General features: G+C 36.8%; 1 protein-coding gene across 5 annotated transcripts in view; it reads right to left on the reverse strand.

Annotated features, from left to right (window-relative positions):
- LOC150097846 (uncharacterized) overlaps window positions 1-18,884 on the reverse strand; it is a 452,334-nt gene that overhangs the window by 82,106 nt on the left and 351,344 nt on the right. For 4 of the 5 annotated variants that reach the window (XM_090406149.1, XM_090406148.1, XM_090406147.1 and 1 more), the window contains one exon: window positions 4,834-4,878. In XM_090406149.1, coding sequence (XP_090262275.1) covers window positions 4,834-4,878 — 45 coding nt within the window. The remainder of the gene's footprint in view (window positions 1-4,833; window positions 4,879-18,884) is intronic. The other variant, XM_090406146.1, reaches the window with a different exon arrangement.

Genomic DNA, 18,884 nt, shown 5'->3' on the forward strand with positions numbered 1-18,884 from the left:
TGATATTCTGGCTGAAATGTGTGAGGAGATGGGAGTACAGTTTGTTAATGTGTGGAATGAGTTTGAGGGACGAAGTGAGCTGTATGGGAGCGATGGACTGCATTTGAGTGGTTATGGTGTGAGTCGCTTGGAGAGACTGCTGCTGGAAGGTAGAGAAGTGAATAGAGAGAATGAATCAGATCGAGAGGGGAGTGATGTGGAAGAGCAGGAGAGTAAGACAGGAGAGATTGAAGGAGTGGAAATGAATGTGGAAGTGAGTGGTATGAGTATAGAAAATGAGAGAATGGGTGTGCAAGAGGAGCAGGGAAATGGCGAGGCTCAGGGTGGGAAAGGTGGATGCTCCAAGAGGAGGTGAGAGAATGTGTAGGCAGGAAAGTAATGGGATGATCAGGGATCAAAAGGAAACAGATGGAATTGCAAAGGGTTCTAAAATGAAGAAGCAGAAAGGGAAATGGCCCCAGTCCAGCATGGAGAGATCACATCGAGTGAGTGGTATCAGTGGAACTAGCTGTAGATCCAGAAATGAGTTGTTGTGTTTGTATACCAATGCTAGAAGTATAAGAAACAAGGCGGATGAAATGGTTGCACTAATTGCGTCTGTGCACCCAGAGATTGTCGGAATAAGTGAGACATGGTTAGATGAGGATGACATCCTGACAGGAATAGAGATGGAAAGGTATGATGTGTTTCGTGAGGATAGAAGGGGTAAAAAGGGAGGGGGAGTGCTATTGATGATAGAGAAAGAGTTATGTCCATACAAGGTAGAGATGCAAGAGGGAAATGGGGCCAGTGGTTTTGAGGCAGTATGGTGTGAGATAGAGGTGAATAGAATCAAATACTTGGTGGGATGTTGTTATAGACCTGGTAATGTGGATGGTGGTGATAGTGAAATGTATAGTCGAATAAGCCAAGCAAATAAGAAAAGGGTGATCATTATGGGTGATTTTAATTATGGCAATATAGACTGGAATGAAGAGATAGCAACTGGAAGTAAAGAAAATGAGTTTCTTGAGTTTCTGAGGGATAACTACCTCAGACAGTATGTAACAGAGGGCACAAGAGGATTAAGGGTCTTGGATTTGATCATTTCATCGGAGGATGTAATTATCAATGAGGTATCAAATCATCCACCAATTGGTGAAAGTGACCATGAGGTGATTACTTGGGTGGTTGCCAGCAGTGTAAGGACCCCTGTGAAAAAAGGGTATATGTGGAACTACAAGGGGGGTGATTATGAAGAGCTCAGGAGACAGCTTGCAGGTGTAGCATGGAATGAGGAGTTAGCTGGAAAAGAGATCAATGCAGCTTGGGGGATTTTCAAAAAATATTTAGTGGATGCAATGTCTAAATGTATACCACGTGTGAGAAGGTTAAATAAGTTAGGTGTGAGATGGATGAATAAAGAGATTAAGCATGCAATACAGAGAAAAAGGGCATTGTGGAGGCAGCATAAGAGAAGTGGAAGTAACCAATTTCATGAGTTCTACAAAGACCAGGCAAGGAGAGTGACTTGGTTGGTGAGAGTAGCTAAAGAGAGGTATGAACAGCAGTTAGCTAATGAAGCTAAAAAGAATCCTAGGGAGTTCTTTCGATATGTAGCCAGCAAAAGAAAGAATGATTATGGAAGGATGACATTGATTGGAGGAAATGGTATAAAGACAGCTGTTGCAGAATGTGTGGTGGAGATACTTAATGAGCAGTTCATAAAGATCTTTCAATCTTGTGAATGTGACTTCATGGAGAGATTAAGAGCAGTTGATGATGGGGAGGAGAGACTGACTGTAAGTGAGCAAGAGGTGTTTGGGGAGTTGAGTAAACTAGATGTAAATAAGGCTGTGGGACTTGATAATATATCACCGCGTATTCTGAAGGAATGTGCCAGAGTGTTGACACCTGCCTTGACATATTTTTTTAATATGAGTCTTGCACTTGGTCAAGTCCCTAAAGAGTGGAAGGAGGGCAAGATTGTGCCACTTCATAAAGGAGGTGATCGAACTCAAGCATCAAACTATAGGCCTATCTGTGTGTCAGGTGTTGTGGTTAAGTTGTTGGAGAAGCTTGTGAGAACTAGGATCCAGAGTTGGGTTGACAACAATGGTATAATCTTTGATGGACAGCATGGATTTGCTAAAGGGAGGTCGTGTTTTAGTAATCTACTTACTTATTACAATAAAGTGACTGCTTCCTTGGACAGAGGAGAAGGATACACAGTAATATACTTGGATTTTGCAAAAGCTTTTGATAGAGTACCTCATGATAAGTTGACAGTCAAACTAGAGCAGATGGGGTTGGATATTAGATTAGTGCATTGGATTGGAGACTGGCTATCTGATAGGTATCAACAAGTTGTGTATGGGGGTGCAATATCCAGGAAAAGGAAAGTCACTAGTGGAGTGCCTCAGGGATCTGTTTTAGGGCCATTACTATTTAACTTGTATATTAATGATATTGGCGAAGATTTGGATGGAGATATTCAGTTGTTTGCAGATGATGCAAAGTTGGGACGAACCATAAAGAGTAGTGAAGATGTTGTGGCCTTGCAAGAAGACTTGAATAAATTGAGTGATTGGGCAAGCAAATGGGGATGCGAGTTCAATGTTGCAAAATGTAAGGTTTTAAAATTTGGAAAACAAAGATGGGATGCAGAATTTATGCTTGGTGAGAATATATTGTTGGAAGTAGAGGAAATAAGAGATCTGGGAGTGATAGTGGATAAGGATCTAAAATTTAGGGGACACATCGCCAAAATTGTGAAGACAACACAAAGACTTCTGGGAATGATGAGGAAGACACTGACGTGTAGAAGTAGGGAGATTCTTGTTCCATTGTATAAGGCTTTGATTAGGCCACACATGGACTATTGTGCCCAGATTTGGTCACCTGGTTTTCAGAAGGATGAAGAGATGTTGGAAAGGGTGCAAAGGCGACTGACTAAGGTAGTTTCTGACCTCTGAAATGTTGAGTATGAGGAAAGATTGAAAAGATGTAATTTGCAGAGTCTAGTGGAGAGAAGGAAGAGGGGAGATATGATAGAGACCTACAAGTTGGTGAGGGGTCGTTATAGGATCAATGGTGGAGAAGTTCTACAGAGAATAGTGGGAGATCATGGGAGAACCAGAGGTCATACCTGGAAACTATAAAGAGGGTGTGAGTAGGGGAGTGAGAGGCAGGTTTTTTTCGTGCAGAGTTGTGAATGATTGGAATGCCTTGCCTGAGAGTGTGGTGTCTGCAAGGAGTTTGAATGTGTTTAAGACCCGGTATGATGAGATGTGTGTGAGATAAAAGGACCTCCTAGATGAGTCTTTGACTCCATGAGGTCTTGTTTTAATAATAATAATAATAATAAGTGTAGCATCTTGAACAGCTTACAGATACCAGGCATCTGTGAGTTGAAATGGCGCTGTATGTATGGATGTTTTGTGATTGTCGTTACAAGACAGAGATAATTTAATTAATCAGTCTTTCTTCATACAGATATTATAAAAGTCACTGAAACATAGTACAGAAAATGTCAATTAGGTTGATTAATGACTGTCACCATAATCAGTCTATTCTCTTACATGCATTCAGTTTCTGCTGCTTGCAAGTTCTATAAATGTTTCTATTAGTGCTCATCAGAGAAGGCATTAGTAATTTTCAGACTAAGTCTGTTAAAATATGCAGTATTATTCAAAAACTCTTGCATTATTCACAATTTTTTTTTGTCTTTGCCATCTTTGGAAACAGTCTTTTCTGTTATATATTTTATTTTCTATAGATTATAGAATCCAGGTCTTTGAATCTAATGTTAACATGATTCTTCTTTCTGAACTTTCTGTTCATCCACAGTACTAACATATCATATGTTGAACTCCTCCTATTGTGTGCATAAAATATGCTCCCCAAACCACAATTTTTATGCTTTTCTGTAGACATTTGTTGATGGATAAAGTAATTTCTTAATTATCTAGTAACATTTAGAAATCAATTTGCTAGCAAATTAATTGAGTGTATAATTATAGAATGCCAATCCATAAGTTAGTTGACATGCTAACCTATTTCATTTCAAACTAATAAACTGAGCTTCTTGTTATCTGAGGACAGATGACTATTTCCACTATTGTTCACTGGAATTGGCAATGTATTCCATCTGTAATAATTGGAAGAATAGTCTTCATTTGGCAATGGCTAAGATGCATCTTCTGTTAAGATACAGCCTTTTCCAAATGGTGATCCTATGACTGCTACTACAAGCTATTTCAGTAGGTTATAGCAAGCAATGTGTCATTAGAAAAGGTTACTTCAGAGACTATAGTTATGACTTCACCAAAACAAGTTGAAGGAGACAAACTAATAATTTCTGCTGACTGCATTATGTACACTTTTTTTTTCTTTTTTTTACAACAACCTTCCCACTGGATTCTTATGAATTCTATCAATCTCCTGCCACTACTTTATGTGTTAAATATGTTATTCATAAACTGATTTTGTGGCATTTTAAAGTTGCTTAAAATTTCTCAGTCAATCTGGCAGTTACACATAAAAATTGTGTCAATCCCCCCCCCCCCCCCCAATATTCTCCAGTGATTGTTCAATTGATTTTTGGATACTGTATTAACTAACAAGTCTGAAAATCAGTTATGCATCCTGGTGCCATCATGAATTATGATAGATTTAAAGGAGTACTTTTAAAAAAGTTGCAGCTTTTTTTTTTTTTTTTTTTTTAACTTACTTAATGAAAAAATTTTTCTTACAAGCTAAAGCTATATTATAAAAAGAATTCCTACTCTGCACCACCAATCACATAAATTAAACAATATAAAAATTAAATATTTCTCTAGTGATACCACTCACCAATATTGGGCTTACTCTTACCTGGAACCTCTAAATATGTGTTACCTATAAGAAGAGAATAAAAATGAACTATATCAGTAAAATTTATTTAACTAAAGTTAAAATAAATTTATAAAGGTTTTAAACTTCTGTTAAAGATACCAAGCTATTTTAAACCAGGTTTTAAACTTCATAAATATATTCCTCATTTATAGCAAGATCACTAGTACTGAAGGTAGTACTTCCTCCATTTGAGAATAATATTAGGAAGGTGGTAGGTACCTCCTCTATTTGAAAGCACAGTAATTAGCTAGCTACAGGTCAGCTATTGAATGGTACTCAAAACCTTGCTGAAAATAACATTGCTGCTTGCTCTGCTAGAACATGCATGGAAAGAGTCCAAGTACAATAGTCAATAGGATGAGTGCTGAGGTCGCACCTAGTCACTTGAGACAATAAATTTAGATGGAATAAGAGAGAAATTAGTCAAAATATTAAATTAGCTGTATACAAGACAATGTTCAAACCAATTTTAACTTATGGATCTGAGAGCTGGGTTAGAAATAAAACACTTGACCAAAGAATAGAGACCACAAATATGAGAGTCCTGAGAAAGATTAGGGGCATGAACGGATGGCATCAATGGCAATATATTAAAAACAAGGATATTAGGAAAGAACTTGACATTGTTAGCATCCAGGAACGTGTTATCTTAGGTGGTACGATCACTTAAACAGAATGGGAGAGGAAAGATTAGTGAAACAAGTGTTCTCTGCCAGGTTGGCAGGAAAAAGACCCAGAGGAAGACCAAGATATAGATGGACTGATACCATAAAAGGTGCCTTAGAAGACAGAAATATGAGATCTAATAATTATATATTTGGTTTAATCCTTTATCCAAGTGTAAGAAAACAAAGCTTGTGTCTGAAGTATTTTCAAGACTGGGGCAACTCGTGGCAAAAGGTGGTATAACTTCTCATCACTTGCCTTAGTATCCCATAATGCAAAGCACATCTCCTGCGGACATGTATAATGCTATGCATTAAGGGAAGGGTCACTATACAGACCAGTTTCAACCTTTATTGAGGTATCATCAGTGGGAGCCAGACCAAGAGGTGGTGATACTAAGGTGGAAGTAATGGAGAAGTCATATTTCCATATACCAGTTGCCAAAAGGTGTAACACCTTATCATTAAAATTCTGATTGGAGATAGTTGATGGAAGTTTTTTCACTTGGCTATGCTAACAATTATATATTTGGTTTAATCCTATATGTAAGCAAACATATGCAAATTCAGTTTTTGCACCTGAAGTATTTTCAGCACTGGGACAACTCGTGGCATTAAACCAAATTATATATTTGGTTTAATGCCACGAGTCTGGGTAGTGACCCTTCATTATATACATGTCTGCAGAAGATGTGCTTTGCAGTATGGGATACTAAGGCAAGTGATGAGATGTTATACTGCTTTTGCCACGAGTTGCCCCAGTCCTGAAAATACTTCAGGTGCAAACGTTGTTTGCTTACACTTGGATAAAGGATCAAACCAAATATACACCATATTTGCCGGCGTATAAGACGCACTTTTTTTCTTTGAAAATAGGTCTGAAAAACAGGGTGCATCTTGTACAGCGATACTCAGTTTTTTATTACTTTCATTTCTGGAAATTTTCTCTGTTCTGAGTTACGTGATTTCTTTCTTGCTTCCTTGCAGTATGTGAGAGCATTCCAGTTATGTAGAGTTCAGTAGATGCGCATGCGCTGTCATCGACGATCACAGCTGTGTTCCTGTTCGTTTAAACTTTCCAATCGTTGTCGCGGTTGCTGTGAATGGTGATAAATTTCTGCCGCTAAATTTTCTGTAAATTTCTTGGCAAATTATGGCTAAAAAATGTCGACATTGCTACAATATTGCATACAAGCTACGTGTGATTGCGTATGCTAAAGATCACGGAAACAGGGCTGCAGAGAGGCATTTCGAGCCACCCCAACTGAGAAAATGATAAGAACTTGGCAGAATCAGGAAGAGGATCTAAAAAATCTTTTTTTTCCTAAAATGTGTACAAAAAAGGGGTGTGTCTTATACGCCAGCAAATACGGTAATTGGTAGCATAGCCAAGTGTAAAAACTTCCATCAGAGACCTGATAATGTTGGAGTCTTGACAGATAACAGATTGATTTGGATGAAAATTGTTGATAGGAAGTTAATAATGATGTAAGTTCTTCATGTAGTACTATCATAATATCCTGTACACCCCTTGAGGGTACATGTCAAGAATTTGATGATGATATACAAAAAAGGGTAAAAAATTGGCCTCTTTTGTATACAGCAGGAAATTCTATGGTGCACTACCACATAAGTAACAACAACTTCCTAAGTTAGGCAGATTTGGGATTTATAGTGTTAGGAGTTGAGAAAGAATATATTCTAAAATCTAAAAAGAATGTCAAGGTTTTTTTTTTTTTTTTTGAGGCTGAAGAGGTTAGAGAGGATAAGCTGGATGAGAGAGTTAACGACCGATTAAGAGAAAACTGATCTTGATTTGTGCTATCCAAACATAGTGCTGTTATATCTCCTGGAAATAAGATCTTTCTTTCAGGAAATAATAAAACACGAGTGTTTTGATAGCACTGAAATTCAAAACATTATCTTTGTCCCCCACAAAGGAGATCAGTTTAAAACACTTCTTATGGATGATCTTAAAACTTAAATCATTGGAGTATTGCAAAGAGTCTCAAATAAGGAAAAGGAGAGTACCATCAGAAAAAAACTATGGACAGGATTTGAGGTTAGAGCATGTGTGTGTGTGTGTGTGTGTGTGTGTGTGTGTGTGTGTGTGTGTGTGTGTTATTTAAGGTGCAAGAGTAAATGCATGAGCAGCAACACAGAACATTTGAATACTGTAGTATTAATAGATATCTGATAAGAGGAGGTGAATCGCCAAGACACATCTCATGACCTTGGAAATGGATCAAGGCTAGATCCACTGAGAAGGAGGTAAACTTGCTTTTATAAGTTGACCTAAGTTGGGCAGAATTGGGATTCATAAAGTTTCAGAAGCTGAGAAAGAAAAATATATTTTGAAAATTAAAACGAATTACATTATCAAAACATTAACTGAACTAAGATCTTTCTTCTGGGAAATAAAAGAGGATGGTGTTCAGATAGCACTGAAATTCAATACATTATCTTTCCCTACTTGGGAATGGTGAGAAGATCAGTTCAAAACACTTCTTATGGAAGATCTTAAGATCTCCATTTAGAATGCTAATAACATTATGTTCCTGCCACTTTCATAATTAATCTTTTAGTGCTGATTCCATACCAAATTTGTTACTTTTTTTTTTGTAATCAGGTTATCCCCATCCTATTGAAGAATTGTATGAAGGTCAGTGTTTAAGGCACTGATTGTAGATGATCCTGATGTTTGGGATGTCTGAAAACTACATGGTCTGTAGAAAGCATAAGATGAATGGAGTGCGATTTCATCAGCAAAGCTACAGATAGCACTGGTGGTAATTGAGAGCAAGTCATTTATGTATAGGAGAAAGGGAATAGGTGATACAATGGAGCCTTGAGGCACTCTCGCACTAGTAGCAAAGTTCAAAGATAGGGTGCTGCCTACCATGATATGCAACAAATGACCAGAGAGAATGAACAGCAGGCTCATAATCTTGCGAGAGGCAAACCAAAGGTCTTTCTCAAAGCACATTCTGTAATATTAGCTGGTCTCAAACACCACACTCACTTTGCATTCTCCCATGCCATTGGCACACCACTCAGTAAGTCACAGTCAACTACAGGTCTGAAAGTGTCATGTTCCCTTCCAATCCCGTGATTTAGTGAGTGGCATGGATCACACCAAGCCATTCATTACAGGTCCACTGTTAGATAACTGTCATGCAAGCATCAGAAATATGTATTCTACCATCAGAGAGCCACCTTTCTGGACTGTGACAGGCATCTCTATATATGACAGTTCTCAGAGCTGAAACATTAAAGCTGAATATTCCATCAGTTGAGTGCTACCACACAGCAGCAATAACATTATTAATGATCCTTCCACTAGTTGTTTTGTTCACCTACAAAAGCCTTGTTATGATTCTTACCTCCACAAAATGATCAAGTTCAGTCATCATTCTAACACATCAGCAGAGCATGTTAACTGATCTGAGAACCAGCCTGAAGATCCACTAAATAGATCATTTAATTGGTAAGAGTGACATGCATGAAATACACCATGTTTCACACAAACCCTTAAACATAAGGACATCTAGCACCTCCATAATGGAACTGGAAGAACACAGGACATTGCACCCTTTGATTGGAAAAGACCCGAATTCAATACTTGTCTCAAGAGAGACACTTCATATAACTCTTTAAACTGAGGATGATTTAGCTGATCTCATATGGAGGTAGCAGGCTTTTTCTCCTGGAAACTCGGGTTTTTCATCCCACATAGACAAATCAGCCATGAGAACATGTAAAATTTACAGACAAAATTTACAGACAAAAAAAATACTATTTGTGGTAGTGGGCAGTAGATGGCATTGCATCAATAGTACTGTTGTTGGAGGATTAAGATGGAGAGACAGTAAGTTGTGTAGCATGACATCCCAAAACGAGTCAGATTCCTTGGATGTGTCACGTACTAATAATGCAATCAATGCAAACTTATGACTCCTGATTAAAATGAATTCCTTGTTCAAGGGAGAACAATTACAAGTCCCTAACCCCAAGCATGAAAGGTTGATGGGATTACACAATCCTTCTCAACAGTGATGTTCAATTCTGATGGTTTGGCATCATAAATCACTTTGGCTATTTCAAAACATAGTCTATTGGCTTCAACACTAGACAGATAAGTGGGATTCCATTCAATGTTATGTATGAAATCTAAATAAGGAATATGTTTGGATGAAATGGCAAACTTAGGATCCTTACAGAATATCCCGCCATCAGAATTAAAAGCCCTGAACTCCTTAAAACAAAATAGCAAACATAGTTATCCCCAAAACCGATAAGGGGAATACCACTGTAGTCTTAGATACTAATTCATACAATCGGAAAATGAATTCATTGCTTTGAGATCACAATACACACCAGCTTAATTATGATCCTACCAAAAGACAGCTCATAAAACTCAACAAGTTACTGGATGAAGCAACTTCCACAGATCAGGAAACCATCAATAGACTCCAAACATACCATGCAAGACCTCCTAGGATATACAGTTCACCTAAATTATAAAAACATAAAAACAACTGTCCACTAAGACCATTTGTGGATTCTATAAGTAGCCACACACACACAAAATATCAAGATTTCTGTCTAACCTTCTCTGTCCCCTCATAGGCCACTCAGCTTTAACAATGAAAAATTCCACAGAATTTCACACAAAAATAAAAAAACATTAAACTGTCAGATACAGACATGTTAATAAGCTTCGACATTGTCTCCCTCTTCATTAATATCCTTAACAAAGAGATAATAGAACTGTTAACCCAAAAATTTCCATCCGATATGGTGGAATTATTCAAATTTACAATCAAACATGGAAAGATAAAATATATAAACAAGAGGAAGGAACAGCAATGGGCTCACCCTTATCACCTAACTTAGCCAACTTTTTTCTTGAACATCTAGAAGATAGAATTTTTACTCTTGAACCAAAACCAACTATATGGCTATGATATGCTGATGACGTCTTTGCAGTCTGGAGTCACACAGAACAAGAACTTTATTCATTTCTAAATAATATAACAACCTACATCCTCACATCAAATTCACACTAGAAAAATAATCATCACAAGGAATTTCTTTCCTTGATGTACACATCCAACATAAACAAGATGGTTCCATTTCCACTTCTATTGAAAACCAACTTTTTCAGGTCGTTATATCCACAACACATTGGCTCACTATCCATCTCAAAAATACATCATAAAACCTTTGGTATCCAGAGCACACAAATTTTGTTTCTCTGAAGAATCTTTAAAACAAGAATTAGAAATTATTAAAGATACAGCCTTACTAAATGGATATAATCCAATAACAATTCAAAAAATTATTTTCTACTCTCCTACACAGCAACCCAGACAAGAAGAAGCTCATAGGATTCCTACACCATATATCAAAGGCATCTCTGAACGTTCGTCAAAAATTATGAAAAAAAAAATACAAACTCACTGCTACCTATAAACCAATCAACCAAATTCACAATTTGTTACCTTCACCAAAAGACAAACTCTCACCACTGATGCTACCTGGTGTATACGAAGTGCTATGTTCTTGTAACTTGTCTTACTATGGACAAACAGGAAGATCTGTGAATAAATGCATCTCTGAACATGAAGACCACATCCATCTTATCAAACCCCATAAATCTGGTCTCACACAACATAGAATTGAAGACGCCAACCACAAGATCCAGTGGCAACACACCAAGCTACTACATCAATCCATATATAAACATGAGCATTTATATAAAGAAAGTGCTGAAGCCTTATGTCACAGATCCAATCTCAACCATAACGTCTGTCTCACTGTTCCAAAAGTATGGGAAATTGTTATCCTCAACTGTATAAAATTATTTGATCAGTTATATTTTAATTTAATTACATCCCATAGTTTTTAAACCTTCAACATGCTACTGTATACATAGAGGGATTCCAATGTAAGCATGTACACTAACGTGTTCTTTTAAATGTAATTCCTATTGTTGTTTAATAACTGTACTGATGTCTTATGATACTTAAGACAAAATATTTACATATTATTAAAAATTTAATTACTATGGCATACTGTGAATTTATAGTTATGAATACTCAACAGGTTTCTCTATATAAGAAACCCTTATTATTCTGTTTCATGCACTTGTCACTAAAAACATGGACCAACTTCAATGGTCAGTCTTCTGTTTATTACACTGGTCTCATTCATTATTGGAATTAATGACAAACTGCTCCTACTAAGAATAGCCAAGGGCTACCTCCATCAAATAAATCATGAAAGAGCTCCTAATCTGTCAATTTGGATTATATTCCTTTTAAGTTTCAGCTTTGCAACCATACTTCTCCTGAAAACCCAACCACTTTGGTTTCCTGGATGCTGTCAATGAAGTCAGATGAGGAACTCAGGCAGATCATTGGCTTACGACATTTATGGTTAAAACAGGCTAGAGCAGCATCTGATTGTCTACAAACCTCTAATTTTCATTCTTGATTAATGAAAATATTCTTGGCAAATGCTTCAACAGTAGTTCATCCAGTGATAATGAACTTGATAATGAATAAGAATTTCATCTCTAGCATGAAATATATGATTGTTCCTGTTTGTTCCTCTTAATCCTTACCTCAAGTTCCAAAAACCAACAAAACAGAACCAAAGTCCTATTCGATTATTATTGCATTATGTCAGCTTGAAGTGCTGATTTTTTTTAAAGTTAACATGCTGGTTACTAAAGAAACTCTGTGAAGAGAATCAAGGAAACCCAGTGAGATTATTCAGGCCAGTTGCCCAGTAATCAACGGACAACAGACCATACATCTGGAGAAGAGATCCAACTATGACTTTTTAACTGCAATAACTTTAGCATATGTTATTGGAGCTGAAACTACAATGGCTGTTGGCACAGTTTTTCCTCCAAAATTTAATCATTAAAGAATTTAGAGTGTACTCTTTCCAATTAGAATGCCTCAACAGAGTAGGTATTGTTATTTGTTATTACTACCTCCCTGTGGCAAGAATTAGTAATTTGTATACCTGCTGCATTCCTTGGATATGGTATTCATTTCTCAAGCTCCCTCTCTAAAATCAAAACCCAATTCGCCATTATGATGCATAACTTACCATCAACACTTGACAAAGCAGACATTTGAAAGATGCACAGCCAGCACAAGACCACAAAATGTCATTGTGTTAAGAAGGCCTTGATGCCTGACTTGATGTGAAATGCTTTGGAAATTTCAAAAGCAACCACAAGTTTCTCTAAATCTTTTTATGGCCTGTGTCCAAAGGTGGATAAAGAAGAGTAAGGTCTGTTGTAGAAAGATTGGCTAAATCCTTATTGATGATCACTATTTGATGGGTCTTCAAAGTGAAGAAGCCAGCAGTTAATGATCCTCTCCATCACTTTTTTGGGAGTAATGAAATCAGAGAAATGAGACATTAGTTTGTTATTTAACTTTTAAGGGACATGCTGGAAAAGGCCTGCTTCTATGCTGTTCAGTAAATAAGTATAACAGCTTGTAGAGGAAATATACAGGATAAATGTTTGTTCTAGAGCAAAAGTTCTTAGCACAATAACATATGGACCTGGAGACTTATTAGTATCAAAGACTACTGAGGCCTTTCTGAAATTCAACTGATGAAAAAGCAAAAGAGGCTTTTTGTATTGAGTTCATGGTGTAACAGGAGGTAAATTACCTTGGTAGTCTATAAAAGAGTTAGATGCAAAGACTGAAACTAAGAGATTTGCCTTATCATTGGGTGATGTCAACATAGTACCAGCAGGATGTGAGAGGTGAAAACAAGAAATGGCAGAACTTACACCCAATGGCCTAAGCAAGGGACCAAGGCTAAACCCAAGCCTGCTGTTATAGGTTCTCCATTCAGAATGCTGTTATAGTTATGTTTCTGCTTATTTTCATTTTCATAATTGATCATTTTATTACTAATTTTCATACCAATTTTTTTAAAGCACTAGTTGTAAATGATCTTGATGCTTGAGAAGTCTGAGAACTACAGAAAGTGGAAGTTGAATAAAATGTGCTGTCAATGGCAAAGCTATGAACAGGACTGGTAGTGATTGAGAGTAGGTCATTTATGTAGAGGAGATAGAGTAGGTGATAAAATAAAATCCTGAGGAACTCCTGTACTAGTAGCAAAGTTTGAAGAGAGGATGCTGTCCACCATGACACACAAACACAGTGAATGACCAGAGAGAAAGTTGGCTATATAATTACAGAGAGCAGCAGATAGACTGAAGGAAGGCAGTTTGCAGAGCAGGCCACATGCCAAACATAATCAAAAGCCCTGGAAATGTGTAGGGCAACAGCACGTATTTCTTTGAACCTTTCCATGGCAAGTGTCCAGTAGTGGGTGATGCAGTATAAGAATTAGTCATGAATCCATACTAGTGGTAAATGATTAAATGGTGGACCTGTAAGTAGTAGAGAAGTTGACTATGATAACTTTCTCTATTATTCTGGAGAGGACTGAGATTGATGACAATTGATCAGTAACTAGTTGGATGGCAGTCTTTTTTTTTGAAAATATTGGATATATGCTTGCTTCCATATGTTAGGATAAATGACAGCCTAGTATAGAAGATGGAAGAAATTATAGAGATCAGAGGAAAAGAATGACGCTAGGAGGTAAGCTTTATCATTGGATGCTCTAACAGTGGTGTGATTTCGATGAAAAAGAGAGAAGGAAGCACACATGAGCAGAAGCAAGTCCAATGGTGTTTTGCAAGGGACCAGAAGGTACAGCTTCCATTTGGACAGGAGGCAAATTTTCTGCTATTACCCATTATGACAGATTTAGATATGCTGATGAGTGACCATTTTGCATATATTGCATGCTTTAATATAGGCTGAGCATGAATATAGGATTCTTGATGCAAGCCAACTTCAGTGAGATGCATTATTTTTTTCTTTAACTGCTTGGGTATATTTTCTATTGAAACAAGGCTTGGAAAGGAGACAAGAATTTTAGAAAGAATAGGAAATGAAAGTCTTCATGCCAATTTAGGACAATCTCAGTGACTCACTCAGAGCAGGTATTTGGGTCAGGATAGCAAAAGCAATAGTCAGATAATAGAAAGGATAATTAGAAATTCCAGAGATTATCCTACTTAGGGCCTCTGTAGTGCCGAAGGACGAGGTTAAAAGTGGTTGGAGTAATGGCCTATATATGCAATGACCTAATGATATACATTAGGTCACTGCTTATAGCAAAGACTCCGACTTCTCATCAAGCTTAGTTAGTAGTGTTGAAAAGAGGAGCCAGATGGACTGAAGAAGTTACATTTACCAAGGAAAATGACCTAACTATTTTGGCTGGATGCAGATTGGCAAGATTCAAGGAGATGAAAGTGAAAAGGTCAGAGTGGTTTTTGGAGACTGGTAAATGCAGCAGATGAATATTACTAAAAAAATAAATAACAAATCACATGATAGCCACAGTAATTAACTTTAATGAAAGCACAGATATTTCATATTGAAAATATCAATGCATCATCAGTGTGTGTATAAATTTTGTATAGAAACAAGAAAATCAAAGAATAGGAATACAAGGTACATACAACAAACTGTTTACCTATTAAAAACAGTTGCCATGAGCTAGATATCAATATATTAATAAATGATGTTAAAACTATTTTTGATGTTTACATAAAATGAGAATCTCCTAAACTTTCGGGGGAGAGAAACAATCGTTCCAATTCATGCTAGGTCGATATAAAAGGGCTTTGCAACTTTCATGTAATTTCATCATAAAATATTATTGTCAGAATCGCTAACATTTCAATATTTTTATTTGTAAAATTTGATTCTGATATTAATATTTTATGGTGAATTCTTTCACTTACTATTATTATTTGACACCTCCAGCGAGTCCAAAGACTCATCGAGGGAGGGCAGCTACTCTACAACTCTGTCTCCACCACTCAATCCACCAACTGACTGCAACCACACCAATGCCATCTACCGGCGACCACCACCACCAATCACAAACAGCCATGCCCATGGTGGGATTCGAACCTGCAGCCTTTAGGCTGTAGAGCGGATACGCTAACCACTTGGCCAACCAGGGCATCTTAATTTTTACACGAATTTCATGTAATGTTTTGTTTGTAGTTATGCCAGAGGTAACTTTAAAGATTAAATAAGGCAAAGAAACTTAGAGCCAGAGGAGGTCAAAAGCAAGGGGTTGCTTCTATAAATTTGTTCTGTTAATTAGCCACTCTGGCAAGCAAGTTAAGATCTTATTACAAAGGCACAGGTGCCACCATGGCAGCAAAAGAAATCATGAAGTGTATAAATTTGGACACTGAAGATAGATAAGTGGCAGATGTAGATGCAATTAGGGTTTTTGTCAAGAGTAAGAGGTCTGGATGACTCTAAATGATAGTGAATGTCATTTATATTAATATTAATGCCTTGGATGCTAATAAAGTGGATGTGAAAGTGAGTGTCTCTTGTCCTTCGTTTTCGACAATTAAGAAACAGGCTGCCAAGTTTAAATGTTGCCGTACCAGCTTTGAAGATGATCCACATGAAAGATGTTCAAAAAAGTGTAACACCACCAGAAATCATTGATTAAGTACACGATATATGTATTAGTCTTAAGGAAGATTATGTTGAAAAATAAAAATTATTTTGAAATTATAAATTTGATTTTTCATTGTTAGACCGAGAACTTTTCAGACCACCCTCGTATATCAATACATTGATTGATTGATCTCATCTATCCCTTTAGGACAGGTAGGGCCCCCTAATGAAAGGTTCACGATGAAATTAATGCGGCAGGTTCATCACTCCTTGCTGCATCCCCTAAAGGTATTGTCCATGACTGTAATCTGTATGTGTTCACAAAACCGGTTTGCCTGCTTGTGGAATGAAAAACCCCAGAAAATTGGTGGGGAAAACCCTGCTGTCCAAGCCTAAGACCAGCTAACTTGGCTATGGGCAAGGAAGATCCTTAATCTCCTCACATCGTGCAACCATACGCCTTCCCAAGGCATATGGTTGCAAAGCAGTAAGCTACTAGGCTAACCATGCAGAACCATATCAGTACATGAGGTTAGAAAAAGCCATCAAAAACTTGAAATGTGGAAAGGCAGTTAGAGTAAATAATATCCAACCAGAAATTCAACCAGTATTTAGGTATAAAAGTTTTGCATAATTCAGAGGGGACTTGTCAGAAGGTCAAATTCCCCATGATTAGAGTAGAGCTCTTATAGTACCCATCTATAAAAAAGGTAATAAAGCTGAATGTGAAAATTATAGAGGAATTTTTCTATTAACTGTTCTAGGTAAGATTTATCAAGCATACTTGAAAAGAGATTATGGAAGATAAACTTATAGAAGAACAAGCTGGATTCAGGCAAATTATAGGTTGTCAAGATGATATTTTCACTTTAAGACAAATAGTTGAGAAATCGTGAGAATATGACAAGAATCTATACTTAAGTTTTGTTGATCATATGATAAGGCATATGACAAGGTGCCTAGAGTTAAGCTTCTCAAAACACTTTCAATTATATGGGGTGAATGAAACATTATACAGAGCAATACATAGTCTATATTTAAGCTGTCAGTCAGCAGTTAGAATTGAAGGAAATTCAGGAAGATGGTTTGATGTAAAATCAGGAGTAAGACAAGAATGCATATTATCTCCACTGTTATTCATCATTTATATGGATCACATTATGAAAGAAAGTGGCATTAGGCATGATATTACAATGGGAGATGTCTAACTTAGCTCTTTTCTTTATGTAGGTGATGTTGTACTCCTAAACACATCTAGCACAAGTCTCCAGGATTCTCTAACTAAATTGAATAACAGCTCTAACAAATTTGGCATGAAAATCAGTAATAAAAAGACAAAAACTATCAAAATAGGCAGGAACACAGAAAACTTCATCTGCATTCTGAATGGAAATCCTATATAACAAGTAAAATATTTCAACTATTTAGGCAGTTTTTAGTGAAGATGGAAAGTTAAATATGGAAATATACAACAGAATAAGCAAAGCTAGTATGGTGGGTAGCCAGCTGGATTAATTTACATGGAATAAGAAAGAAATTAGCCAAAACACCAAAAATACTGTCTTGTCCAGTATACAAGACAGTATTTAAACCAATTTAAGTTATACATCTGTGAGTTGAGTTAGAAATAAAGCCTTTTATCAACGACTAGAGACCACAGATATGAGACTTCTGAGAAAAATTAGGGGAGTGAACCGATGGCATCAATGGCAGAATCATATTAAAAATTAAGATATTAGAAAGGAATTTGACATTATTAACATTCAAGAATGTGTCAGCAGAGATAATCTAAGGTGGTATGGCCACTTAAAAGAAATGGTGAATAAAGGTTAGAAAAACACTTTAATGTTCAACAGACAAGATGACAGGAAAGATACTGAAAGGAAGACCAAGGTCTAGGTGGATTGATTCAGTTAGAAGCACGAAATGTTAGATATGACAATATTGGAGAGCTCACAAGTAGACTAATTTGCAAGGAAATTGTTGATAGGAGATTAATAATAATGTAAACTTAATCATATAGTGCTGTCATAGTAAACTGAACTATCTTCCTGCAAGATACATATCAAGAAATTGATGATCATTTGAGATTTAGTGGGATCATAATCTAAAGTTCTTAGAGACTGCTCTATAGGTGGAGCAGTCTCTAAGAATGATATCCATTTTCTTATTGTATTCACTGGCATTGAGGATAACAGCAGACTTCCCTTATCAGACCTGGTGATGCCTATACCGTTATCTTTACATGGTTTATTGAGGGCATTAAGCTTGTAGGAAGATAGATTTCTTGTAGGAGATGAAGATCTAGAAAGTGAACTGGTCATGTGAAGCCTAATCCTGTTAGCTATTTCAGGTGCTAGATGTGGAACGTTAGGTCCAGTGCCGGTACTTGTTTACTATATTAATTAACTAAATTTATTTAGTTAATTAGGGCTTTAAGCCAGTATTTTGCCTTGGTCACCAAGACATCTTCATGGGCACAAAAAAAAATATTAAGCATGTGCATGCAGGCACAACAGCAAGAAGGCAAACAGAGATTTCAAAAGGATGGCTCGAACAATTTTAACTGGCACTCTCTATGGGTGGAGTTTTTGGAAATGTGATATAGCTGATTTTGTTTAGGTTTGGAGAATTTTGTAGTGCTGTGATGGATTCCAGAAAGAGCCACTCTAATTTGCATCTGTTTCTGAATAAGAGTGAGGTTTTCTTTCACTGGATCAAGTGAAAGAAAACCTTTCACTTGATCCAGTGAAAGATTAGCTGTCAAGCAGATAATACATATTTTCTGTGTTCT

This window comes from Typopeltis vanoorti, chromosome 16 (assembly GCF_054136105.1).
Source record: "Typopeltis vanoorti isolate ZY-2024b chromosome 16, IOZ_Tvanoo_1.0, whole genome shotgun sequence".
Classification (NCBI taxonomy): domain Eukaryota; kingdom Metazoa; phylum Arthropoda; class Arachnida; order Uropygi; family Thelyphonidae; genus Typopeltis; species Typopeltis vanoorti.